Source organism: Pseudoliparis swirei, chromosome 3, assembly GCF_029220125.1.
Source record: "Pseudoliparis swirei isolate HS2019 ecotype Mariana Trench chromosome 3, NWPU_hadal_v1, whole genome shotgun sequence".
In the NCBI taxonomy this organism is placed as follows: domain Eukaryota; kingdom Metazoa; phylum Chordata; class Actinopteri; order Perciformes; family Liparidae; genus Pseudoliparis; species Pseudoliparis swirei.
In genome coordinates, this window is record NC_079390.1 from 11,560,942 (window position 1) to 11,588,289 (window position 27,348).

Consider the following 27,348-nt stretch of genomic DNA (forward strand, 5'->3'; position numbering starts at 1 on the left):
GGTCCACAGCCTGGCAACATGCTGGGGGATTGATCAGCCCCTTACTCAAAGGCCAAATACAGAAAGCCCAGCCAGAGGAGAAGGCCATGCAGGATGTGGAGCCATTTTTTTCGCTTTGAAGCCCACCCCACCCCCATCCCCCCCTCCAATACCTCATCTGTTTCTCTGCATGAATAAACATGCCAAACTCTCATCTGGTAAATCTTCTCCTCTGTCCTTTACCTCTCCTGTCATCTTTACTCCTGGATGAGCTAACAGTTGCCTCGCTGCAGATGGAAAGATATTCGTGGAGGTCACAAAATCCTCTTTTTTTTCTTTTTTTTTGTCAGGTCTTCCACTCGTTTTCCATAACTTTCTTGTCTGGCTAGCTCCCTCCCTCCCTGTTTCTTGCGTGAATACTTCCTGTGCTCTAGCGTTGCTGCACAGGATTAAATCCACTCATTTAGAGCTTGCATTGCTTCCACAGATGTCAGCTTTGAGATTGAAATGAGCTCCTCTTCTGCAAAGAGGCTGAGTTAAAAAGAAATTTCAGTGGGGAGGAGGGTACTAAATCGAGATGCAAAGTCTTTTCAGTCACATAAGTGGAGCCAGATTCTTAACACGTGTTCGTTTGACCGAGGGCTGAAGTGAGCGAGTATGGAAATACATAATCATGGACCTCACCTGTGGCAGAAAAACATTGTATAGATAAAAACAATTTTAAATACTTTTGTGGACAGCATCTGATTGGAGTGACCAAGAGTTAATTTCCAGGTAGATACCCATGATCTCCAAAAATGTATGTAGTGTTTAAATATTAAGACTACAAGCATGTACAGTAACTTAAGCGGAGACACTACAGGTTTATGGATAATACATAAAACAGAATTATTACATACATAAAACTTAACTACATTATTTTTATGACAATTTTCATATATATATATATATATATGAAAATATAAAAACGAGGCATTAACATTTCCAGAAATATGAACACTGGATGGAGTCAGGATGAAAACAAATGTTCAATTCATTGACATATTAGAGTTAATGTTTTTTTTACGGAGGGAATATCTATTTTTATCACTCCATAAATCAGACTTGTCAACAGCCATAAAAATCCATTTTTGCCATGTTTTTAGGAATAACATGTTCTATAAATCAATCTATGAATGATATATGAACAAACCCCTCAATATAACCCCTCACAATATAGACAGGAATGAACCTGGACAGTTTGGTGAATGTATGTGCTGCACAAGATTTCTGGCTAAGAGTATGATCTTTAAATTAAAAAAAAGTGAATGTCGGAGAAAGCCACAGACACAGATAGACAAATATGTTAAATAATACACCCCTTAGTGTGTATTTTGGGTGTTCTCTTTCCACTAGTCTGACCACAACAATGATGAAATCATTGGTGAGCACTGGGATAGTATGGGCGGCTGCTTAAATGACAGAAGCCAAGCCAGCAAGCATCCACGGTTGTCTTGTGCCGCAGCGGAGCTGAAGCGAAGGCGCTGCCGTCTGGCTGCTCCAGGTGTCTCATCTGCATGTTGAACATCTCCACATCCTCCCACAGCTTCAAGAGACCGCAGCTTGGCCGCGACTTCTTAAAGTGTGGCCTCTGTATCTCTGCTCGGAGGTCATGACCTTTTTTTTTCTCTTTTACCCTTCTTCAGGTTATCTTTGGAAGGCCCAACGTTAAAAAAAGGCAATCGCAAATCAATTAGATGAATGATTTCAACGACAGTAACCAAGAGGCGGTTGCGGTCGTCCGTGGAGCTTTCCCATCCATGCAAATCACTGCCCAAAGGCAGCGATCACAGGATATTCTGTCACAAAGACGCCACGCCGGGTTCAGTTTATCGTTTGATTATTTAGCCAATTATAGTGCAAGTAAGCAATTAAACGAAAGCCTGGATGTTGTGAACATACTCTGTACTTTCAGCACCCCACAGCTCAGAGAGAGGGGGAGGAGAGGGAGAGGGAGAAGGAAAGGGAGGGGGAGAGAGAGAGATACACACACACAAACTCAGACAGACTTGATGAAAAGAAGGGTGCCCGTGAATCACGCGAAGCCTGCCTTGATTACAAGGGTCAATAGCATCAGGATGACATCATCTCGCATCGCTTGATGAGTCCATGATGTCATGATCTAAGGGGTGTGTGTGTCTGTGTGTGTGTCTGTGTGTGTGCACATATAGAGAATGGGAAAGGCTTTCTGTGGGAACAGTACTCTTCTTCACCATAAGACCATAAAAGCATCTGTAAAGTAAACACAAGTGGCAGTTCCGCCTCTCAGCATTTGGCTCACTCAGTGAAAGCAATCTCTACTAAATGGTAATGGGCCTCTGCAAAGTGGCATCATCAGTGTTCTTCATTTTAGATGAACTGCTACTGTGTCATGCCTTTAAATATACCCTGCGCTTAAATACTAATAACAATCTGGCCATACAGGCGATGAAAGCTCCCCCCGCCGCCCCGCCCTACCGCCCATAATTCAGTGCTTTAAAACCTTTTTGTTTGCAGAGGATTATTTTGATTAAATGCTTTTGCTCCCCGAGTGAGTTCCCCTGTAGAGGCTCTGGTGGGAGTTGTTGGCATCCAACAACATCCTGCCAGGTTTTCTTTTCAGACCAACAAAAAAAAGACATCATAAAGAAAAACCCCACTGTTTCCTCATGTACCAACTTCTCAGCGATCTGCTCCTCCTTTTCTCTGCCTCCGCTCGCCGCTTATTATTCCCCTTTCTGGTCCCGCGCTCTCGTCAGGAATGAGAAATGATAATTAAGTTTAATGAAATGTATATCTATATCAATAGGTCAGGCGAAACACAAAAGGTGCATATCTGTTTCATTCATTCCAAGTCCCACGTTGCTTCACACCTCCGAAGGAATTCATCACGTCGCCTCAAAGCCTTTTCGGAATCGGCTCCGGCCCCCACCTCCCCCCCACATTCCTCCCTGCATCGGTTGCTCCTGCATGTGATAGAAATTGAGACGTCTGTTAAGCTCGGCCTATTTCTCGGCACAAAAGAGTCTGACATTCTTGAATAAAGAATCCCCTCGTGGTTCAAACCTTTGGATCTCATTACACCCATACTCCATTTGGACTAAAGGAATCCTATCAGCGCGATGCAATTATGTTCAGGTTGGTTTTCCCCCATTTCGTAAATCACATCCCTTTCACTTGTTGTCTCGCCCTCAGCAATGTTTACCTAACCTCGGCTGTGTTTGCCCCGCGGCCTTCTCCATCTGTAGCCACTCGCACCGCGTGCCTCCGACATAAGAGATGTGCCGCTGTCCGCCCGGCAATGCTGTGTGTCTTTAGGCAAGTGGAGTGGCATCATGGAGGGATGGGAGGGATGACGCTTGTGAAAGCACAGCAGCTCTGGCTGTGTGTTTTATCTTGCGTGTGTGTGTGTGTGTTGTGCTTGTTTTATGGGTATCAGCTGACAGAATTGGATTACTCCGGAGGAGAGGGCGTTAATTTTTCCATCATCTTATCGTGGTCCTTTATTGATTAGCTGGGGTTCACAGTATGTCCCTCATTTGTTTTCAACTGCATTTCAGCGACGCCACGTTGAGGAAATTAAGCACAGATGAGCAGAAGGTATTTACACGAATACAAAACTATTGTGTTTTTGTTTTGGACATTTGAAAAACCTTAATTGATTAATCCTGAACAAAATAAATGAAAATGACGCTCACAGAAGAAAGTATTTCATAATGACTTCTACAGTCAGGTATCACAATGCCTTATAACTGCTGGTCACTCAATGACATTTGAATTTCATTTTTGCAAGAATCATATTGCATTATAATTACATAGTTGAAAAACACACATGAATGTAATTATGTATTATAATCTCTGTTATAATGTATTCATATATGATGTTAAGTTACTCTACCACTTAGTGGTCAATGTTTCATTTAAACGAAGTAATCATATTATGTTTTTTTGTGTTGTACTTTCATAGATTTGACAATATTCAAGTACATTGTAAAGTGCTATAAGCAGATTATAACACATATAATATATGTTTATATGTTTATTGTGCATTATGGACACAGACATCTTGGAAAGTGCTCCGAAGCCAGCTGAAGTACAGTCTCTTTTTCACAGTTTAAAAAAAAATGTAATTGGTGTTTCTGTGCAGCAATTCCAATTAAATAGGAACATATATTATGTTCCTGGATGTTACTAGATGACGATGTTGGTCTAATCCTGTAGGGCGGATCCACTGGGTGAAACTAACCCAATCATTATCCACACGCTGAGCGCCAAGAGATAAATATCGAGAGAGAGAGAGAGAGAAAGGAAGTCACACACAGAAAAAGAGCGAGAACAAGAGAGCCGAGTTTCCTCACCCAAATGGACCGCCTTTATTGGGAAGCCAACCGAGTATTATCATGACCTGATTGCCACAAACTGCAAGACCACTGTGTTTTTTGCTGTGTCGTGTCAGTGTTGGTCTCCACATTACCAACGTGTGTCTTTACGGCCCAACCTCCCAGTCAGATTGCACATATCAGGGACATATCTTTGACATTGCTGGGGCTACATGGAATACAATGAACACGCTTTCACCGGCGTGAAAGCCACACGGCGATGGAGTCTCAGTTAGGTCACGTGTTTGAGGATAATGAGGAGCCATCCAAGTCCATTACGTTCATGAATGTGCTATCACTTCGTGAAGTGGAATATGAAACTGAATATATTGTGATTAATCATGAGCCTCCCAGCCAGTGATGCTACTTGTCAGATTTTAAAACAGCTTTAGCAATCACAGTGGTTCAAGGACAAAAAGAAGAAGATGAGAAAGCTCTCTTCAAATGGCGAGGAATGCCTGAACTGTCTTCTCCAGATCAGGAAATACTAAAACATACTGGAACTGCATCCATGTACAGATACGCAACATTTCAGAGGGGACATGGTTCAGCTCATTTCTCCTCTATATTTATGGAATGGCTGAAGTTACTAGTTACTTAGATATCATTTACTTTGTTGGGACTCGATATTGTCTCAGATTTGACTAACGTCCTAATATATATGTTAGTGTGTCAGTGGCACTACTGTAGCTGTTCCATGTGACTGGTCTCAGGTCATTAGACAAGTCCAGCTTCATCTGGGACAGCAACCACATGAAATTATGCCGACTCATAAATTATAGTGAATTACCGTTTGACACTATAGTCCATTCTGCTTCTATCTACATCAGTTGGGGTTTAAGAGGATTTCTACTTGCTATGGAACAATTTTTCAATGCTACTTTAAAATCGAAGATATATTGATCTTTTATTTACAGGAAATAGAAGATCCGAGTACTACCAGTTCTAGCCCTGCATTTTTGCAAAGTGTAAAGCATACACATGGAGAATGATCTTCAGAAAAACATATACAACATGCACGATTTGATGAAGCTCATGAAAAGTCAAAATATGTTTGTTTTCTCACCATTTTGCTTCAAAGAGACACTAGCATCTTATTATTTTTATTTAGTGCTGTGAAAAATAACGCGTTAACGCGTTATGATTCAATTACAGCGCACACTGGTGAGCAAGTTATTTGCACCCCTGTGTATAAATGTATATATCCGTCTTTTGTCATAAATCTTTATGTTCTCACAAAAATATACCGAGAATATCGGTAATATGTGATTAATCATGATTAATCCACAGAAACCTGTGATTAACCTGATTAAAAATGTTAATCGTTTCACAGCCCTATTTTTTTTCAATGGACAGAGGCTCTTTGTCATGTTTGTCCTGCGGGCTGATTTCCCTCCATCTGATGACACAGATAGGCACTTGTGAACACGCTCGTCTCTCTCTGGCAGCCAACCGTTGGTTCCAAACGTCCCCGGCACATTTCCTCACCTTCAATTAAATAAATCAAAAGTAAGCAGAAGAGGAGTCGTACACAATAACCTTATACAAGTTAACACAATTATTTCAGCAGTGCAACAAAATAGGTCTATTAAATGTGGTCTCCTAAATATTCGATCTCTGTCATCTAAAGCTGTGTTACTGAATGATTTAATATCAGATAATCACATTGATTTATGTTGCCTAACTGAAACCTGGCTGAGCCATGAAGAATATGTCTGCCTGAATGAATCGACTCCTCCAAGTCATATTAATACTCACATTCCTCGAGGCACCGGTCGAGGAGGTGGAGTAGCAGCCATCTTTGAATCGAGCCTATTAATTAATCCTCAACCAAAATTACACTACACCTCATTTGAAAGCCTTGTTCTTAGTCTTTCACATCCAACCTGGAAAACACTACAGCCAATTCGATTTGTGATTCTGTACCGCCACCAGGTCCATATTCAGAGTTTATATCTGAATTCTCAGAATTTATATCAAGTTTGGTTCTTAAAACCGATAAAGTTATTATTGTTGGAGATTTTAATATCCATGTGGATGTTGATAATGATTGCCTTAGTGCTGCATTCATCTCCTTGTTGGACTCGATTGGCTTCTGTCAGAGAGTACAGAAACCCACTCACAGCTTTGGCCACACGCTTGATCTTGTTCTTACTTATGGCGTTGACATTGAGCATTTGAACGTCTTCCCACAGAATCCTCTTCTGTCAGACCACAACCTCATAACTTTTGAATTTATACTACGGAGTGTACTCCGTTAGTCAAAAGTTTTACACTAGATGTCTAACTGACAGTGCTGTAGCTAAATTTAAAGCGATTCTTTCTGTATTTGATTCGATACCACGTCTCAATATAACAGAGGACTCCTGGTCTAACTTTAGTCCGTCCCAGATTGATCATCTTGTTGACAGTGCCATAGGCTCTCTGAGAATGACACTGGACTCGATAGCCCTCTGAAGAAGAAGACAGTGAGGAAGAGGAGGTTTGCTCCCTGGTATAACCCTCAGACCCGCAAACTGAAGCAATCGTCACGAAAGCTTGAACGCATATGGCGTTCAACTAATCTCGAAGAATCCCGCTTAGTTTGGCGAGATAGTCTTAAAACATATAAGAAGGCCCTCCGTAATGCCAGAGCAGCCTATTACTCATCAATAATAGAAAAAAATAAAAACAACCCCAGGTTTCTCTTCAGCACTGTAGCCAGGCTGACAGAGAGTCACAGCTCTGTGGGCCGAGCATTCCTATAAACCTTAGTGGTAATGACTTTATGAACTTCTTTAATGAAAAGATTTTAACTATTAGGGACAAGATTAATATTCTCTTGCCCATAACCAGTGCCAATCTGTCCTCAAGTGGAATGGCCTTGGAAACCGCTGTATGCCCTGGTGTATATTTGGAGGATTTTCTCCTATCAACCGTGACCAATTATTTTCAACGGTTTCTACTTGAACACGTCTACCTGTCTCTTGGACCCCATCCCGCGAGGCTGCTTAAAGACGTTTTGCCTTTAATTGGCGGCTCTCTATTAGATATTATCAATGTGTCTCTGCTAACAGGCCACGTACCACACTCCTTCAAGGTGGCTGTTATTAAACCTCTCCTGAAGAAGCCCACTCTGGATCCAGAGGTATTGGCTAACTACAGACCGATCTCTAACCTCCCTTCCTCTCCAAGATCCTTGAGAAAGTGGTCGCAAATCAGTTGTGCGACTTTCTACATCATAATAGTTTATTTGAGAAATTTCAATCAGGATTTAGAAAACACCACAGCACCGAGACGGCACTGGTGAAAATTACAAATGACCTCTTAATGGCAGCAGATAAAGGACTCCTCTCTGTCCTGGTCTTGTTAGACCTTAGTGCTGCATTCGACACCATTGACCATGACATCCTGTTACAGAGACTGGAGCAGTCGATTGGCATTTCAGGCACGGCACTAATTTGGTTTAAATCCTATTTATCAGATCGATCTCAGTTTGTATTTGTAAACGATGACGCCTCGATAACCACCAACGTTAATCACGGAGTTCCACAAGGTTCTGTGCTTGGACCAATTTTATTTACCTTATACATGCTTCCTTTGGGCAATATTATCAGGAAACACTCCATAAACTTTCATTGTTATGCAGATGACACTCAACTATATTTATCGATAAAACCAGAGGAGAGCAACCAACTCTGTAAAATTCAAGCATGTCTTAAAGACATAAAAACATGGATGACCTGCAACTTCTTGATGTTAAACTCAGACAAAACCAAGTAATTTTAATCGGCCCTGAGCACCTCAGAGATCAATTATCTGGTGATGTGGATTCTGTAGACGGCATTGCCCTGGCATCCAACACCACTGTAAAGAATCTTGGCGTTATCTTTGATCGGGACTTGTCCTTTAACTCCCACGTAAAGCAAATCTCAAGGACTGCATTCTTTCATCTACGTAATATTTCAAAAATCAGGCACATCTTGTCTCAAAAGATGCAGAAAAATTGGTTCACGTTCGTTACTTGAGACTGGATTACTGCAACTCCTTATTAGCAGGCTGCTCTAATAAATCTCTTAGGTCCCTCAGTTGATCCAGAATGCTGCAGCTCGTGTTCTCACTAAAACTAAGAAAGAGATCACATCACTCCTGCACTAGCTGCTCTGCACTGGCTCCCAGTAAAATCAAGAATCACTTTTAAAATTCTTCTCTTAACCTACAAAGCCTTGATTGGTGATGCTCCATCATATCTTAAGGAGCTTGTCGTACCATATTGCCCCACTAGAGAGCTACGCTCACTAAATGCGGGACTACTTGTAGTTCCTAGAGTCTTAAAAAGTAGAATGGGAGCCAGAGCCTTTAGTTATCAAGCTCCTCTTTTATGGAACCAGCTTCCAATTTCAGTCCGGGAGGCAGACACAGTCACCTCGTTTAAGAGTAGACTTAAGACCTTCCTCTTTGACAGAGCTTATAGTTAGGGCTGAATCAGGTTTGCCCTGGTCCAGCCCCTTGATATGCTGCTATAGGCTTATAGCTGCCGGGGACGTTTAGGATGCACTGAGTACCTATCTCCTCTTTTTCTCTCCTTAAGGATGAATTTTCATCTCTCAATCACACGTTACTAACTCTGCTTTCTCCCGGAAGTCCTTTTGACTTTCGTCTCATGGGGTCATCGGACCCTATGAGACGGCATAGATCCTATCTGCCTGATGGATCGTCTGGGTCGTGGAATTCCTGCTCATGACTACGCCACTGTCCTGTTGAGACTCCGCCCTCCTCCTCCCCACCGCCATCTGCCTGATGGATCGTGGAGGTCTCCATCGTGGAATATGCCTACTATGAACTATTCATACACTCTGTCATATTCATTGAATGTATTTTAACTCTAAATCTGTCCTTCTGTACACATTACATCTATTGCATCTGTCCATCCTAGGAGAGGGATCCTCCTCTGCTGCTCTCCTCCAGGTTTCTTCCCTTTTTTTTCCCCCTGAAGGGTTATTTGGGAGTTTTTCCTGGTCCGATGTGAGGTTTTGGGGCAGGGATGTCTATGTGTACAGATTGTAAAGCACTCCGAGACAAATTTGTAATTTGTGAAATTGGGCTATACAAATAAACTGAATTGAATTGAATCATCGGTTCCTTCGCGTTGCGGCTGGCTTTGTGTTTGTCGTGCTGCTTTTCATTCCAGTGAAGTCCTTGTTAGCTATACCTCAACAAGTGTGCCATTTCAAAAACATCCAAGCTATATTCTTCATATTGATCAAAAGATAATTCTCCTTTTTCCCTTAGAATGCTTTGAATCCTATATCAAGTGCCCCCACTTTCCACACACAGACATACACACCTTTTCTTTTGTTTTTTAGCTCTTAATGTCTTACCGCTTTTAGACTTCTATTGGAGAGTAAAGGGAGTTAGTCACCTTTTACATGGATAATTGCTTCCGTCCAATTGTTGCTGGAGCAGCCTTTTGATCATATAGAAGGAGCCACATTCACACGTATGGCTGTATTGTTTGGCACTCATGAGAACCTTTCTTGAGCAAGAGGGTGCCTCTAAGTGGAATAAAGAGGTTGGGAGAGCTGCCATTATTTCACAAGTGCACTTTGCCTTTTACCTCTGGCCCAACTACAACTGGGCATGTGCTGTATTGATAGCCCAGATGTGTGTTGACCAACACACAGCTATACCTGGTGATGATGCTGGAGAGCTATTGTTGAACGTTAATTAAATGTCTGTGTATAAATCAAATGAGTGACATCATGGTGCAAGTGCAGGTTACTGCAGTTCGATGTAATACAAATATGTGCCCTCCTGCTCGCGTGTGTTTGTATGTCGACGGTGTGTCTCCTAAAGTAGGACAGTAGAAATTGATGGCCAACTCTGAAAGCTGACCTAAATAGAGGCACAGACAAACTAGTTCCCTCAGCATACACGCTGAGCCCGTTTGCTCCACAAAACAAAACGGAGGACGTATGTTTTACATTTCATAAAAAGCAAAACCATTTTGAAAGTCTCAAATCCTTGTTTTAAAGTCGGTGGGTCGATTCCAAGAGCACTATGTTGTATGCTGTATGTACCCCCTGATATAGTAATGTATCCATGCGTCCATGGCTAAACAACACGAAAACGCTAACATGCGGATATTTCGCAGCAGAACTTTTCATTCGCGACCGTTGCATCACTTTTTTCAGTTAAAAAGGTTGAACAACTTCTGGGATCCTATTGACCCGGAGCAGCATCTGGCAGTTCGTCCGAGGTAAACAGTGTACAGCACAAGTTACCGTCACCTTTTTTTAAAATAGATTTTCCTATTTTTACAAAACGCGAGTGAATTGGAGTTCCCTCTGGTAAACTATTAAGCAGAGTACTTTATATGTTGAGTGCTTTTATTGTGAAAGGCAGGAGTAAATCTGATATGCGCTGCCCATATCAAGGTTGAAAAGGAGTAAAACATGTTGCTGTCTTGGCGAATAGAATATGCCCCTCTCACCCAACGTAATTGGTTGATGCTTTTATTCGCAGTGCAGAAGGTCGTAAAATCGATCCCCCCCCCCAAAAAAAATTTGCGTAGTATATGTGTTCTTTGTGAAAGTACTAAAGAATAAAAATACCAAGAGTGAATGAAGGCTTCAGACATGTACATTGTCAAGTTGTGTCTATTGTTTTGGGGTTGTTTTGCTCATGGCTTGACATGTTGCCGTGTTGGTGAGGCGCTGTCCGTTGTACTGAAACGGAGCGGGGGAGATACTTAGCAATCCACATCCAGAAGGGAACCTGCAGACAACTGTTTCTACATGCGTTTCCCTGCAGATTTTGACAGAGAATTGTACAGATATTCAAAATAGATTCAGCGCTGTTGATAGCCCTACGGTCCTATGTGAGTGCTCTGATTTCTAATTCTATTCTTTGTTTTTGAAATGGAGGCCTAATGTTTCTTATACAGCATGTCTGAGTCTGTCGCAATACGCTGCTCTGGAGGTGCCGCATATTTTCATAGTTCAACTTCTGGTCTACATGGTCATTAAAGCGATTGATTGAATGTGCATGCCATTGGCTATATATCATGATGTATGGGTAGAAACCAAGCAATTCTACGTCAAATCAAACATTTAGAACCTTGTGTAGCCAGAATATAATGTTCCTTTGTTAAATTACACACACACACACACACAAACACACACATTCCTACCACACAGTCGATTGTTCAAATAGGGTCGCCTCTAATAATTCCACCAACTATTTTTTTTCCTGTTCCATAACCTGCTTTTTCAGTGTTGGTGGTCCTAGTGTCCTTGAGCAAGACATTGAACCCTCAGTTGCTCCCCGGGCGCTTCACTGCAGTCCCACTGCTCCTTAATTAATAACTAAGGATGGGTCAAATCCAGAGTGGAATTTCCACATTGTGGGATCAATAAAGGATTTGTTATTATTTTTTCTTTTATTATTTTCTATCTCTGGTTTGCAGAAATCAAGACGAATTCAGATATTGAATGTATTGATCGATTACCAAGTTGTGAACGACTGAGTGCTGGGGGCTGGGGCGCCATAAAAATGATGGAGACAACACACTGATATCTGTCTAATAATTGTCTGACCTTACACTTCATTTCATCCTGTTTATTAAAAGCCTCTCTGTGACATTTCTGATCGTCTTTAATGAGGTGTTCTCGAAACTGTTGTCCAAGCAACTAACTCTCGGCTTTTGAAGGCCTCACAGCTGCTGCTAAACAAACTCACAGACAATATTTGGTAATTGTGGCCAGAATTCGGAGCCAGTTTGTGTACCACCTGATGGACAGCCACCAACCTACACATGATCGTCACCTTCTTAGGTTTTGGTCAAATTGAGGGTTGACAATACGACACAGTGTGCAGAACAAACACAGAGACAGATTAGCGGGGGGGAGGCACTGCTTACACACTCCTACACAAAGGGTTTTATTGAACCAAATAAAATGCATTCTGCGCAACATACTAAACCTATCCACTCCCCATTAGAAAGTGCTCTTTTCTTTACAACAACAACATCTGTCGAGCACTCTGGCTGTGAGGCTACATTACAGTGGCGACGCAGCTAGCTAACGCTGATGGCTCATTTGATTAATATTAAGGCTAACGGGGCTGCGGCAGATGAGTCAGACACTTATCACGGGGCGAATAAAGCGCTCACGGCATCAACATTATTCAACTTGGCCTTAATGCATGCTTTGTGTTGTCACTTACCTGGATACATCATAGACGCAAAGGCTTTTTGTAGTTTTCCGGTCTCTTTTTTACAATTACATCTTTTCAGTGTTTGTTTCAAGTTGTTTTGTGGATTAATAACTTGGTATTTCACGGGTTGTAATTGAGTCATAGGGTGTATACTGTATAGTATCTGTGTATTCTCTGTAAAGCACTCTTGTGCTAATCCAGCCTGGTGTTAATCAGTGTCAGGGGCCACTTGGAACAGATGAATGAGATGGTCATGGTTGTGATTCCTTCTCCTCTTTTGATTTAGGCTCTGATCCGAAAAAGACACACCAGCATGTTACAGCTGTATTTCCTGCAAGCGGTCATTGACGGTGGTTGGTGTCCCGCATATTTCTCTCTGTCCATGGCGTACCTGCTCCAGCCAAGCATATCCCTGAACACAATGCATTACAAGGAGAAAAATAAAAAGCAGAACATATTTATGTTGCGATTGTGCAGCTAAAGCAACAACACAACAGCTCTTATCTTCCGAATGTTGTCTTGTCTGAAACAGCGCTCATGGCTCACTGTACTGTACACTTCAGTGATTAATTTTACATCGTCCATCTTCGCCTTCCCCCCCATGCAGCCGCACGCGTCAAAGAAGTCACATTCATTCATCTCTGTCTTTCTGTCCCCTCTCTGTGTGTTTGTCTCTATATTAACCAACACAAAACAAAACATGCATCTATTCTTTTTTTTTTTTGTATCTTCAATGTTAAATGTAAAGACCTATATTATTATAAATCCAATAAGGAGGACAACACTACTTCTCAGCAATACAGACCTCATATATATATATAATATTTCTTCCTTCATTGTCTTCAATCTGATAACAATTATTACAGCCTCCTCCTTCCGTGTGTTGATTACTGGGCGAAAATATAATATGGTTATTCATTGTCTTTCAAAGACGCGCATATGCTCACTGAAATTTCTCTGAAAATCGGAATAGTTTGCACTTAAGTTCCTAATTACATGAGTAAATAATAAGTGTCATTCGTTTTTTCAAGTATCTATCTCACAGAGGAGTGGACAAGAGCATGTGGTTATTTCCTCTGGACTATTTATGTATTGAAATATGCTCTATCATGATATTCTGTATCGTTGGCGAGATACAAAATAACAGGGCGTATCGCCACAATTTTCTGACTCAACTTTCTGAATATTTATCAGCAATCATAGCGCAATACTGATTCTTCAGTGTATTGTTTACGGGAAGTTTGTTTTACAAATACTTTTCTAATGCGCCGGATAATTCTCTGTGTTTTCAAGCACAGTTAATTTAACGACGCGTTTTATTTATTTATTTTGTACAACATTGCTCTTCCTCTACTCTCTTTCCTCTTCTAACATAAGTGCCCTGTGCTGTTTAGAGAGTTCATGCCGTTGACTGTATTAAACAGGGGATTAACGCCCGGGGCCCCGGGTCTCTAGTAATAGCAGACGGAAATACTGATCAAAGGCCTCTAACTGTGCCGTGGGTGTTCGGACTGCCTCAGTCTGCTTCTCTGCATTACAAGGAGATGGGGCTGCGAGGCTGAGCAACACAGGCAGCCAGGCGGTGCAGGAGCTCTCTGTAGACTCGCTCCGGATTGGACGGATGAAGGTTGGACCATGCATAATTAAGGCAGGAAAACCAAGTTCAGAAGGGGGGGAGTATAGGAGCTGTTGTTGCTGCAGGTGGGTTGCACCGATGACCTAGCGTGTGTGCGTGCGTGTGTGCATGCGTGCGTGCAAGAAAATCCATGGAGGGGTTATTTCCTTTCCTACTGCGTCCCAGAGGACACTTCCTCCAGGTTGCCCCACTTCCTCACTGTGTTGACGGGGCCAGTATTCAGCAGCAAGCTGCTCTCATTGGATGCAGTTTTCATCGGGAGCTACATAAATACACTGTAGTCAAATAATACATTACAGTCGCCACTGTTGTGTATGCTTGGAAGTGTGTGTGTGTGTGTGTGTATATAGAATATGTCACCTGTACCAGGATAGTGTGGTCCAATCAGTGTAAGTGATGAACGTCTCTACACTTTGTTTGTATTCAGTTCATGCTTAACGTCAACCTGCTGCAGGTAATAAGCTCCAGGTCTGTACTGATAGTACATGTTTGCTTTACATTTGCTCTTGTGTACTTATTGCGGTATATTTAGCTGCAGTCATTAGGGAGTTGGGGGATGCCTGCCTCCTGCAGCAATTGTACATTTATAGTCCCTTAACTCTGCGTCATGTGCATGCTCACACAGGCTTACCAGATCTTTCCAACAATAACTAACGCTACTACTGATAGCATTACTCCTCCCACTACCATGTCTACTGGCTCATACTTTGTCATCATATTTCTGAAAATATCTGTACTGTGCAGATGGAAGTCACGCCAGGCAGCGAAAGGAAAACGTAAGAGGAACATTTAAACCCACTTTACATCGGAGACAAACACATTACAGAGTCCTGTTCAGTTTAAAACTTAATTTAAAGCTGCAACGCCACTTTTCAAGTCAAAGTCAACTTTGCTGCATCAATTTGCAAGCTCCTCCATTATCTGCTTCTGGCAGAATCAGCTTTTTCCCAGGTTGGGAGGGGCCGGAGAAGAGTGGGGGGGGGGGGAGGATAAATGCATTCAAGCAACAGAAGCAGAGGAACCTGGAATGAGTGTGAAATAAAGAGCGAGCATGATGAAGGTGGGAAAGGACGGTGAAAGATAGGCTCCCTGACGATTCTGCTCAGCGATGCGACAAGGGCCCAGTTCTGGCTAATAAGTGTGAGCAAGTGCGGCCGAGAGGTCTCAGCCAGTGTAGCCGCACAACACCGCACAACACCTATTATCACCCTGCCTCCCCAAAAACATAAATCCGTGTGTTTCCATTTACAGGGTATTGTTCAAGCTGCGTGTGTGTGTGTGTGTGTGTGTGTGAAGGTTCTTTGGCGCGAGTGCATTGACACCTCTCTCCTCGTGTCTGTCAGCGCTGACAGTCTTTAATAGTCTGGCTGAGGTCAGCCTCCTGCCGGGCGCTGGAGGGGTATTGAAGAGAGAGGCCGGGGAGGCGCAAGCACAATGTCGCTCTGCCGACACTGCAGGAGGAAGGAACGTTTTCTGTCGCCGCCGTTCTGTGGCCTGTAATTGTCTGTAAGGTCGTTAAAATGGCTTAGCGGAGCAAAGGACCGCGCTGTAATGGCGGGGGCCAGAAGTTCAGACGGTCCGCTGGGGACCGACCAAGAAGGCGTGTGCTGAGCCAATGAGAGACACCAACAGGGATGTTTGTCGTGGCTCTTCTTTGGGGTTGTTGTTGGGGTTTACAGGACACATTGTAAAAGTAGTCCGCACTCCAGCAAAATGGATTTTTGTTCATTTAAACAGATCCAGCCGTGGGTGGAAGGGCCCCGCTGGTGGAAGGGCCCCGCTGGTGGCAGCCGTGGCATTGTGGCTCGGCCCTGACCCCAGTGGATATAATGGTGCAGTGGGAAATGTCCTGTCAGTTGATGGAGGAGCTGCCTGTGGCGGCAGGAAAGAGTGTGGCGACAGGGGCCATGTGTGTTAACCCCTTTCCTTGTCACTTTTTCTCCCCACCCTCTTCTCTCATTTCATCTCCACCTCCCCCCCCCACCCCACACCCTGTAGACTCCATTCCCTCTACCTGCACTCCTTTGTGACAAATTACTCCTGGCGGTTGATTTGTTGGTTGTCAAAAGTGCTTCTCGTGCTGGCACGAAGGGGTGGGGTGAGAGAAGAGGGTTCAGCAGCCCTCCACACCATGCCCCCCCCCCCCCCCCCCAGCTGCAACTCAGCGTTGAGACATCTCAGTGGAAATTGATATTCTGTCTCATAAGATCTCATTAGATTCGATGTTGTCCATGTTTAATCAGCTCACACATTAGGTTTCCAGCCCTTCTTTTGACAAGGCTGCTTTGATACGTTCTAGCGCGTGTCAGTAGCGGGAGCGGTGCTTCAGGAGGATCTTTTGTTATTTGTGGTAGGAGGAGCTGGAGGAGGAGCAGAAAAAGAAAAAATGCCAGTGAGAAATAAAGACTATGACAAAACTCTGGATGCCGGTGTTTGCGGCAGGCCGGCTAGGAGCAGCAGCAGCAGCTCCGAACAAAGACAGCTCTGCTTTTCTGGATGATCTGATGAGTGTATAGGATGAACACTAATGTATCACAGGACACACACATTTCTGCTTAGGGTCTTAAGTTTATACCAGACAACATGCATACAGTAGGGGTGGGCAATATGCGTGACACATAAGGGAAAGTTAATGTGATGAATGTGATTTGATATTTGGTAAAGCGTTCATGTATAATCTATCGATTTGGAAACCCTCGGAATCCAACACCGCCATGGAGCAATCCAACATGGCGAGCACTGCCAGGGATATTAAAGGAAAACCAGGACGTAAATGATGAATAGATAAATCATTTAGTTAATAAACAGAACATTCAAAAGAATGAGTTTTGAAAGATGAGTGATCGTTTCAGTCATTTCTTTGGTTTCTGCTTGCCTCATATTCGCTCTCTCTATCTCTCTCAGTTTTACATCAATGAACATCATTGGGCTTTGGATTTGTCGGTTGGACAATGAAGACATTTAAAGACGACTCTGGGGAACTGTGACGGCAGTGGTTCACTATTATCTTTTGATATCAATTGAAGGCATGAATGAGAAAATCATTGGCAGACTCATGGGCGACGTTGGTTGTAAACGGTACATCAAAATCTTTGAAGGCTGACGAATCCCTTTTGTTTGTATAGCCGCCTGGTGCACAGAATGGATGTCATGTGAATGTGTGCACATGTGCAGGACCCTCGTCTCTGAAGGAAGATCCCCCCCGCCCCCAGAGTCTATGACCTTGAAATGTGTCCTGTGAATAGAATGACCACATGGATTTGTCTTGACTTGTATGAACAGGTAAAGATTCCCCATCGTCTGCTCAGCCAACCAGGGATTATTTGAAACGTTGTCTTTAGTGTATCAGCGGTACAGTCGGGGACTATTTGAATCTGACGACATGACAATAACTTGACGGGGCCGTCTGTGAAGCGCGTGTCAGTCGGATTGGATGCTGTCTGCAGTGACGGCGGTTGAAGCCCAATCCGAGGTGATTTTATTTCATCGCGGGGTGTTTGCCATCTTGAAAAGAAACTCATCTCCTTTCAGCCCCACTTGCTGCTTTATTCACTCACTGTTTCTCTTTTGTGCCGTTTCCTTCTTTTGCAAAAGTGATAGAATATCAGTTTCCCTTTCAACCCCGTCTGTACAGAAGCTAGATTGCTTTGTGCGTCACCATCACAACACAGAGGAGAGCATTGCAATCCACTTGTGTTCAAAAGTCTGTCACCATCGTGCCTCTCTGTCTTTGTGTTCAAAGAGGGGTTCAGCCTTTATCCTATAAATATGGCATGAAAATCCCACTGTCAACGACGCATTCTTTCTAAGGCCTGCATTAACATTAAAATGAGGGCTTGTTATACAGTGAGATTTCAATAAAAATAACACAAAATGCATTTAATGAAATTCAGATGGTGGGCCCCAGCTCCCTGAATCTCATTAAATGAGCTTTGTGCTGTTTTTCCATCTTCTCTTTGTACAAGAGGTCCTCGAGTGCCCTTAATAATGTGGCAGATTTCATCATATTCCTGATTTAAAGAGGACAATGTCTGTCGTGTTCACTTGTTCTCCTCCGTGCCCGAGCCAATCTCCACAGATGTCCCCGCACAGTTTCTGGATCTGGCTCGTGATGATTTTTCTTCTTGCGATGCATTTTTCTTTTTTAGTTCCAGAAGTTTTGTTAAGGCTCTCCACTAACCCCATTGTCTCCCCCTTTTGTCTCCCGTTTCTGTCCCCGCACAGGATTTGGCTTCATAACTTTTGAGAGTGAAGACATCGTAGAGAAAGTCTGTGAAATTCATTTTCATGAAATCAATAACAAAATGGTAAGTCCACTCATTTTCTTTTTTCAATTCCAGGTGGGTGTTGAGGGATTAATATTTGATTTCTTCTTTTCCCTGGTATTAATAGCAGATGAGGGGTGTGTGTGTGTCTGTGCTTATTTGAATGCACAGGCTAACACACACTCATACACACATACATATACACACACTCTCCGGGTAGGAAAGCAATGGTGTGTACTGACCACAAACCGTGAAATTGTGTGGCTGAGTTCTGCCTGTCAGGCTGAGGGACGGGAGAGTGGAGCCTGTCCCTCTCTTTCTGAATCCCCTACCACACACACACACATACAGGTGGAGATGTCCAGGGATGCAACAGGGCTAGCAGAAGCAGAGTTCATTAGTCAAGGATTAACACCTCCAACGAGGTCCCAGTGATGCTTGTTTTATTTATACCAGCAGTGCGGGCGTCTCTGAGCACCCTACAGAGTTCAGCAGCAGCCTTCTAAGTCATCAAGTCTCTTATGATAATTGACAGGAAGCGAATTCTGCGTAGCGAGTGTGACATTAGGTCCCCCTTCACCCAGTTCCACCCTGCAGGCCTCTGGAGAGAACCTGCATCATTTGAGCAGTTCTGTGGATAGTGATTGACTTGGGGGAATACTTGTCTTGCTGCCGTTTCAGTCGGGGCCTCTCGCTCTCTCGCGTTCCCCCCCTCTCTCTCTCTCTCTCTCTATCCGACCCCTCCCCCAGCCTTTTTTTCCCTCCTAAAACAGACTGACAGGACCAGCGTAGTAGAACCGTGTTCACCAGGGACGTGCCCAGGTGACATATGACCCCAGTATACATCCCGCCGTGTCTCTGCGCCGGATCACAGTCGGTGTTCGGGACCTGCGACCACAACGAGCCCAGAGTGTGACAGAAAACACTGCACACGTGCGAGGACATTCTGTCACGATCGGAACATGTGAGATCCTCTGACGTGTGGGCACGGCACTCTGTGAACACACCGATAGCGAGGCATCAACGGCACACACAGCTCAACAAATGCTGCCGATGCTGAAACTCTTGATTTGTAACAACTATTTGTAACCTATGTCTGCACAGATGATGGGACAAGCATAGCTATAATATGATGTCATATCGAACCACTTGAATGTTTACATCACGGGTGTTATTTTCGACGTCCCTCTCCAACTTTAACTGTGCAGAAAAATGCGCCTCATTTAAATCCAACCCACAGCCTATCTGTAAGAAGCTCTAATTAGATAGATCTAATTAGATTGGATTCTAAACACTGGGATTAATTAGGAATGCAAATTTGTTTCACAAATAGTTGGAAGTTAATGTTCAATAATGTAATACTCATTATTAATTCATGAAATTTTTAAACTGTTTACAATGGCTATTTTCACAGCACAGATGTAATTAAATAAGGTGTTTAAATCAGGAATGAAATTACAATTCTAAAGGAAATAATTTTTCGGTTGGCAATCAACAAATGCCTAAATATAAGATCAGACACTGCTAATATTTGCCACTTGCAGGCCTTTGCTTGATAAAATAGATTAGATGAGAGTAACTATGATAGACACCCAGAACAAAGGCAAACTCTTGTTGCATTCACAAAAAATGTTGTATGCTGTAACCAACAGCAAATACCTGTTATCAAGTCGCGTTAGAAATGCACAAAGAGGCTCCCCAATGGCCGCCTCTGCTCAGGTGGAACCCTCACATGTCACAAATAATGTCACTGTGGCACCAACTGTAATAGCCCGGGGAATCTTTGGCATTTCCATTCCACCACAAATCCCCCACTTACACTGGCATTATTGGAGCATGTATAATATAGTGTTGATAAACTGCACGTGGGAAAATATGAAGCATATGTGCTTTTCTTGGGGATGCATGCTTCCAAACGGGCAAATTGACCAAATAACACCTTTTTGTGTATCGAGGTTGCATCGTGCAGCTGCGATTATATCATTATACTCGGGACATTTTACAGATGAACATTCGTGGTTATTTATATTTCTTCAGCTCGTGCACCTTGCCAGCACTATCAAAGCTGTCTCTGATGCATCATCTGACAGTCCGCGAACGACTCGCCGATGTGTCACAGTCACGGCGGCTACTAATATTGTTATCAATATTTAGCAAACCCTCGTCGCTGAAGTGACCCCTCTTTGGCTGGAAGCTTCAAATCTCTCGCACTTGCAGCCGCAACGTGACTGCGACACGTACTTCACAGGGTGCCGGAACACAGAAGACATCGACTGCAAGAGGAGCATTCCTACTGTAGCAAGGGCGCACTTACTCATGGGAGGAAATGACACCAACGGAGAGCATGTGACTCGTCCGGGAGTCCCTTTTAACACAAAAGAAGAGGAGTATTGAGAGGGTACAGTGTAAGGACAGAGCGAGGGGACACTTTTACACGCTTTTGTCACCTTGGTAAGAAGACCCTGTTGGCAACACCACACCGTACATTAGGTTCCCTATAGGATGCAGCAGATGTGTGTGTCCCTCTTCTGCAATTGCTGACATCTCGAAATGTCAGCAAAGAGGACAGAGTGGAGTGCGTTAAAAGCATTTTTCAAAGACGCGTCAGGTTTTTTACCTTCGCTGCAGAGAGGAGAGTTCTGGTTATCCGGTGTCTGGAGCACCGGCACACAAAATAAAAAATGTCTCCTGTCTTCATCCTTATGAAGTACCATACAGAAATAGACCTCATCCATCCTCCCTGCGCGTGTTATCTAAGATGGCTCTTGAATAATTGATGCAGACAGAAATTCCACCCCACTTGGGAGGGCGGTGGATGTACAGGGCAACCCACCTTCTCCTTGCCCCGTCTTTCAAGGGCTCTGGCAGTGTAGTGGGTCAGTGCCCACTCTGATGTGAGGGGCTGGACCTTTGAGAGGCTTGGTCGATCACCCTGTGTTCATGTGCCACCGAGGTCTCGTTCTCAGGAGCACTTCCTCTCCGTCACCGTGAGTTCGGCCTCATACATAATTAAAAACAGGGTGCTGCTTGGTAAGAAACTCTTAACCTGCCCCGCCAGCTTCGACGCCGCTCGCACCTCTGCAGACCGTCAATTGTATTTATGTAGCCCAATATCATAGATCACAAAGACTGCCATGCTTTAGCAAATCCTGGATGTGGGGGGGAAAAGTATGGATTATGCTGCCCTTCACATGATTGTACCATTGCTTAGTCTCAGCAGTACCCACTGTGCCCTTGTATTAAAATCAGTAAATATTCTGGAGTAAAAATCGATGAGCATACGATGGTTAGCAGTTTATCACACCCTCTGCTAGCCGCACATATGAATGTCTTTATCATACTGTAGTAAGACAGCACCTTCACAAAGCGGAGGGAAGGTTGTGAATTCCATTTCCAAAGACAGGAGTCCCTCTATCACTCCCCGCCCCGCTGTTATGCCTGCGCAGATAATTCATAATAATACCTATCAAGTATTGGCTCTGATGAACGAGCAGTGTGCCATTAAAATGGACTCACAGTGGTTTTAGTCAAGTGCTTCAAGGTAATGTTCTTTAATGTGTCATTTTTAATATTCAACAGTGGCGAATGATCACAACAGGAGGGAGGAATTCTCTGTTAGTCGTCAATTTCTCACTGTCTTCCTGACGTGACCGACCAATTACTGCGCTGAGGAGCAGAATAAGCTCCGACTCTTCCAGTCGCTGAGGGAAATACTAATGCAGGGAGGGGTTCATACATCAGCCTTTAATATATATATATATATATTCATATATATATATATATACATATATATATATATATACACAGATGTACTCTGCTCATTGCATTGATGTAAGCAGAATCGTGATAGAAAGATAGCATCACGTAACCCATACATTATTACAGATGCAGCATTTTTCTTATGGCTGCAATATATACTGCATTTATCTTTCCCATCATGGGAGCCGGATGAAAACATTACATTCTTTTGGACTTGTTCTTAACTTATACAGAGTGACCTCTGTATTAGGGACTTAGGTTTTTTAGCTCTCAACTCCTATGAGTGTTATCTTTAAGATGATACCATTTCCCGCATGCCAACGTAGAAATCCTCTTTAATGCACGGGAAAAATTTCATGTTTTTAGAGACACTTTACAGATTATACTGTTTTTCTTGAAGCATTGCACTTATATTCTAACTTAATGTAATACATGTGTGGATAGTATGTAGCAGTGATAAAGGTTGATGAAGTTTGATCAGCTAACCAAACCTGATTGCTTCTGTGAGAGCCAGCAGTACCAGTTTTTGGATGAACATCAAAGTTTACTGCCCTGAAGCTCGAGGCCATGAAGCCAAGCGTGTGTCTGAGTGGCGTCCACTTGGATCTTACGTTGTATAAATCACCCCCGGACACATTCAGTTATAGCAATAGCATGAACAAGCTATCACTCGGAGATTTCTGCGGAGAGAAACTGAAGTCTCAGGGTGTTGAAAATCTCTCCTTTAAAAAAAAAGTTCAATCTTAAACAGTGTTTGAACATCAAGTGCCAAATAAGGAAGAAGGACCACCCTTCAGAGGCGCTTCAGTCGCTCTTGCAGCGCTGCCGCACAGGCTCTGGACTGTAAGTAATTGGATGTTTACCCTTCATTGAAGAAGGAAAGCTTTGAGGGATGATGGAGGTGAAAAATCCACTACTCATTCTGCACTCCAGGACATCCCATAAAAGATACACGATGTTCAGATCTGTTGATGAGGAGGTGATGGAAGCCATTTGCCGTCAACCTGATGGTCATGGCATTACTTTTGAATGTGCCTCTCACTGCGTTTGGGGACAATCTCATCTTGTTATATAGAATCATGTCAGTGGAACAGTTTTGGCACCACAGGGTGGTACCTGGTCCTTACAATGACCTCACATTCCTGAGCTTTTACATAAGCATGCAGAGATATCATCAGGCAAAATGACTCCGGCGCTGGCATCATTTTTGCTTTCTCCAAAGTCTTCTCACCGTTATTATACATCCCCGATCTTTTATGAACCATGAATACAAGCGTTTCAAAATGGAGGGTCTGCGGCAAATGCCCTCTTTATGAAATACATGACAGCTTTTGTTTTGACTGGTTCACAGAGGCATTAAAGTGACTCGCCAACCAAAATCTATCTCTATAGTATCAGATATTGGAGGTGTGACATATTTGTGGTTGGACCGACAATTCTGCCATGCAGCCATTGATGGATTCTTTGGTCAAATTTGAGCCATATGTAGAAAATTATGGATACCATGTCAATATTTTGGCGCCTACCAACCAATTGCTCTAGACATAATGAGTCCGTTCGTCCAGGAAACATGATGTCGTCCATAGCTAACCGGGTCAACCCCATCCCTTCTCTTACTGTATGTTAGAAGGTTCTCTCACTTCCTTAGTCAAGAACTTTCTCCGAGGACCTTTTGGCACCATTTACGACTCTTGCAACTGAATCCAATTTCCATCAAGAGATTCAGTTCAAGTCCAAACACTAAAATCTGCGTCATTTTTAACCATTCTATGCATTGACTTTGCACGGGATCTACTCTCGCAAAAAATGTGCAACTCTTTTGCTGTAAACACAGCATAAGGAACAGCTAAAGGATATATGTTTAAAAAAATATCATAGCTACTTGGTTATCAGTCGTTCTGTCCTTCTCAACTCAACCACTTGAGAAGCCTGACATTGTGCATAGAGCCCTGACATGTCCTAACTATGCAGTCTATGTATTTTGACTGTTCATCTGGGAGTGGGTGCTGGAGTAAATGAATCACGCCGTTAGCTTTCTTCAGTCTGCCAGTCAACCGATGGAATTCATTTACGAGTGATGCTCATAGTAGCTGTACACCTCCCCCTCTACGCACACACCACACCCACAACACTTGTCCCTGAAGGACAGCCATCCCGCCCACACCTTCCTGTCATCCTGACAAGGTTAATATGTATAGAAGGTGTATTGGAAAGGGGGAGTGCCTCTCGGCTCTGTACCCTAGGGTTTGTACATTAAAACAATGGCAGTTGTTTTGCAACTACACTCTTCAAGTAGGCTAGTATCTCTGTGTGCATACAGTATGTGCACCTCATCATTTCAATATCAAGCTTGGTTATTGTCAGTTTTGTTTTTAGAGAGAGAGAGAGAGATAATATCAACCCCACAAAGTCCCGATTTCATAACCCGAACAAGACAGCAGCAGAACGAAATGAAATCTTCTGCAGTGACACTGAAATATTTGAGTTTCGACGATGGAGGTGGCATGAAAAGTATCACTGTTTTATATCGTATTGCATTTTTGTCTCACTCCGAATGTTCGAGTTTTCCCAAGGACAGGGGCTGCAAATTAGCTTCAGCGTGACCTTTTATATGCGTTTCCCCATTCAACGTGTTTACACGATACTGTGAGACGCACAAACAAATGAGTGAAATTGATACGTCGAGAAGCCTTTACGATTAAAGTGGGCATCGTTCTAGTTCGACGACTGAAAACCAAAAAAACACGTGGTGAGTGTGAGCATCGCTCGTCATCCTACTGTAATAACACTGGACAGCGGTGTGGAGTCTGAATGACAGCTCCAATCGCTCAAGCTAACAGAGTAAAGAGTTCCCAGTTGCGGTGAACACACCAACAGTATTTTAAGTAACTCACTGAAAAAGATTCATTTCAACTCCCTTTAAGAGGGCATACCATCGACTGTTTGGCTCTCTGTTTCCCTCCCCTCCTCTGACTCCACGTATCTCAAAGATAAGCTATCAACTGCAGTATGTCAGTACAGCGGAGGAGGAGGAGGAGGAGGAGGAGGAGGAAAGATCTCGATATATTTTGAGAGCTCGCAGGTTGAGGTAACCACACCTTGTCAACCTCTGTGTGGCAGGAATTCACTCTGAACAGTCGACTGCCTTGCATTATGCGTGTGAGTGAGTGTGTGAGTGAGTGTGTGTGTGTGTGTGTGTGTGTGTGTGAGTCTCTCAGATGCACAGAATGATGCAACTTCTAAGCCGGTGAAGGGAAGGCAGGTTAAAGGGGTTTCCCCTTTTCCTCTCCAAGGCACAGTGGTGCTCAAACACCTCCATTCACTGAAAGTTTTCACAACACAATGCTGTGCTGACTTCATAACATCCTGAGTCCTCTAGACAAGTTACACAAAACACACTTGCAGTTGGAATGATGGGTTGCAAATGTAACGTCTCCCCGCTGTTTGTGTGGCAAAAGGTTCGGTCTGTGAAACTTTCCACACGGTAACATTTAAATGCCTGCCTTCGCGACTGCTGATTCTTTGCAGTGCAGTGGATAGTCTCGCCGTCCTCTTTGTTCTCCTCTCTTTGACTCGCTTCACTCTTGAAAGCTCCCGCCTCCCTCCCTTCCACCCGCACACACTCCTGTGTGTTTGAAGCAGGTGAACACCCACACGCTCACGCCGCCACAGATCCTGGCTCCTGGCGTTTAAAAAAAAAAAATCCATGACAAGGAGCCCTCTCCCTGAATATCAAAGATCCGCATCTGAGATCATGTAGACATGACTCACAGCCGGCTCCGTCTCCCTCCCAGCGGGCTCCCTGAGCGTCCGACGAGCTAGGACGAGGCTGGGGCCGCTGGGGGGGACGCCGGAGCCGACACTGGCTCTGAACTAGACTATATGTGAACATGTGGGAAGATCTCAGCGGCGTACTGAGGGTTTCCGACGGGGCCGTTTGTCCCGACCGCTTTCCACATCCGTGCCGGGGGTCATTCGGAGATGATGAGAGCGCCCGTGCTCTCTTCAGCACAATGTCAAACCATTCCGGGAGAGCCAGGAGAGCAGAGCGGCTGTGACAGGTACATAGTGGCTGAGGGAACTGTGTACTTTGGTTGGTCTGCTTCAAATGAAGGGTCCTCTAACGGCAACAAATCACAGCTCTGTGATGGAAACCTTTTGCATTCGCGTTCCCTCTGTCGGGCGACACGCAGCTCGTTATTGCAAACCATTTAGCGCGGGGGAACTTTGTGCCGTCGTGAAGTTTCATTTCAGTGTGCGCGCATGATGGGAATGTGTGCGAACGGTCGTGCGTCAGAGTGGCGAGCCTATTCGTATGGATGCCGGGGCGGCAGCTTGATCGGAGTGCGCGCAGCACTGGCGCCGCTGCCTGTCTTGTGCAGCGGGCCAGGATGACATGTGAATCGCTGCAGCCGAGAAAGCTGTGCTTAAGTGGAGGCAGTAGGGAGAAGCCGCCGAGAGCCAGGAGGCAAACAGACAAACAGATGGACAGGCTGATGCCAAGCAGGCAGTGGAGCAAATAGATTGTGCAGCATGGTGAACAGACTCGGCCTACCAAAGAACAACCAACAGACACAAGGCCATGCCACCCTTGTCAGCCGACCGCGCTTCTCTATAATTCACCGAGATGGGATAGATGCGTGGTAAATAGGACTCTCATCTTCCTCCTTCTCCTCATCTGCCCCTGTCACATCCCTCATTTGATGTGTGGTACGTAGGAGGAGGAGATGTCAGTCTTCCAAGATGGGAAATGAACAAACCTGCATGTGTGAGAACCGGAGAGAGAGAGAGAGATGGGTGCCGCAGGTGGAATTGGACTGCGGGGCACAGGGGACTGCAGCCAGACACACATCCGCACAGATACACAGTGCACAAACGCAACCGGGGACACACACAGAAAACTGAAAACATATTGAGTTTTTCAAACGGAATTTTTATTTTCTTGGACCCGTTTCAGATTTTACACACACTGCCCTGGCAAGAGTAAATAAAACACAGAGATTTGGTAAAGAGAGATTATTGCTTTTGAGATTATTCTGTGTTTGGATGAGACAAAGATTTTCACCAAAAAACTGGACCTACTGCCACACAGTGGGACTGCGGTAGCGGCATTGCA

General features: G+C 43.9%; 1 protein-coding gene across 8 annotated transcripts in view; it reads left to right on the forward strand.

Moving 5' to 3' along the window:
* msi2b (musashi RNA-binding protein 2b) overlaps positions 1-27,348 on the forward strand; it is a 240,001-nt gene that overhangs the window by 159,430 nt on the left and 53,223 nt on the right. For all 8 annotated transcript variants that reach the window (XM_056443666.1, XM_056443656.1, XM_056443677.1 and 5 more), the window contains exon 8: positions 18,433-18,515. In XM_056443666.1, the coding sequence (XP_056299641.1) occupies positions 18,433-18,515 (83 nt within the window). The remainder of the gene's footprint in view (positions 1-18,432; positions 18,516-27,348) is intronic.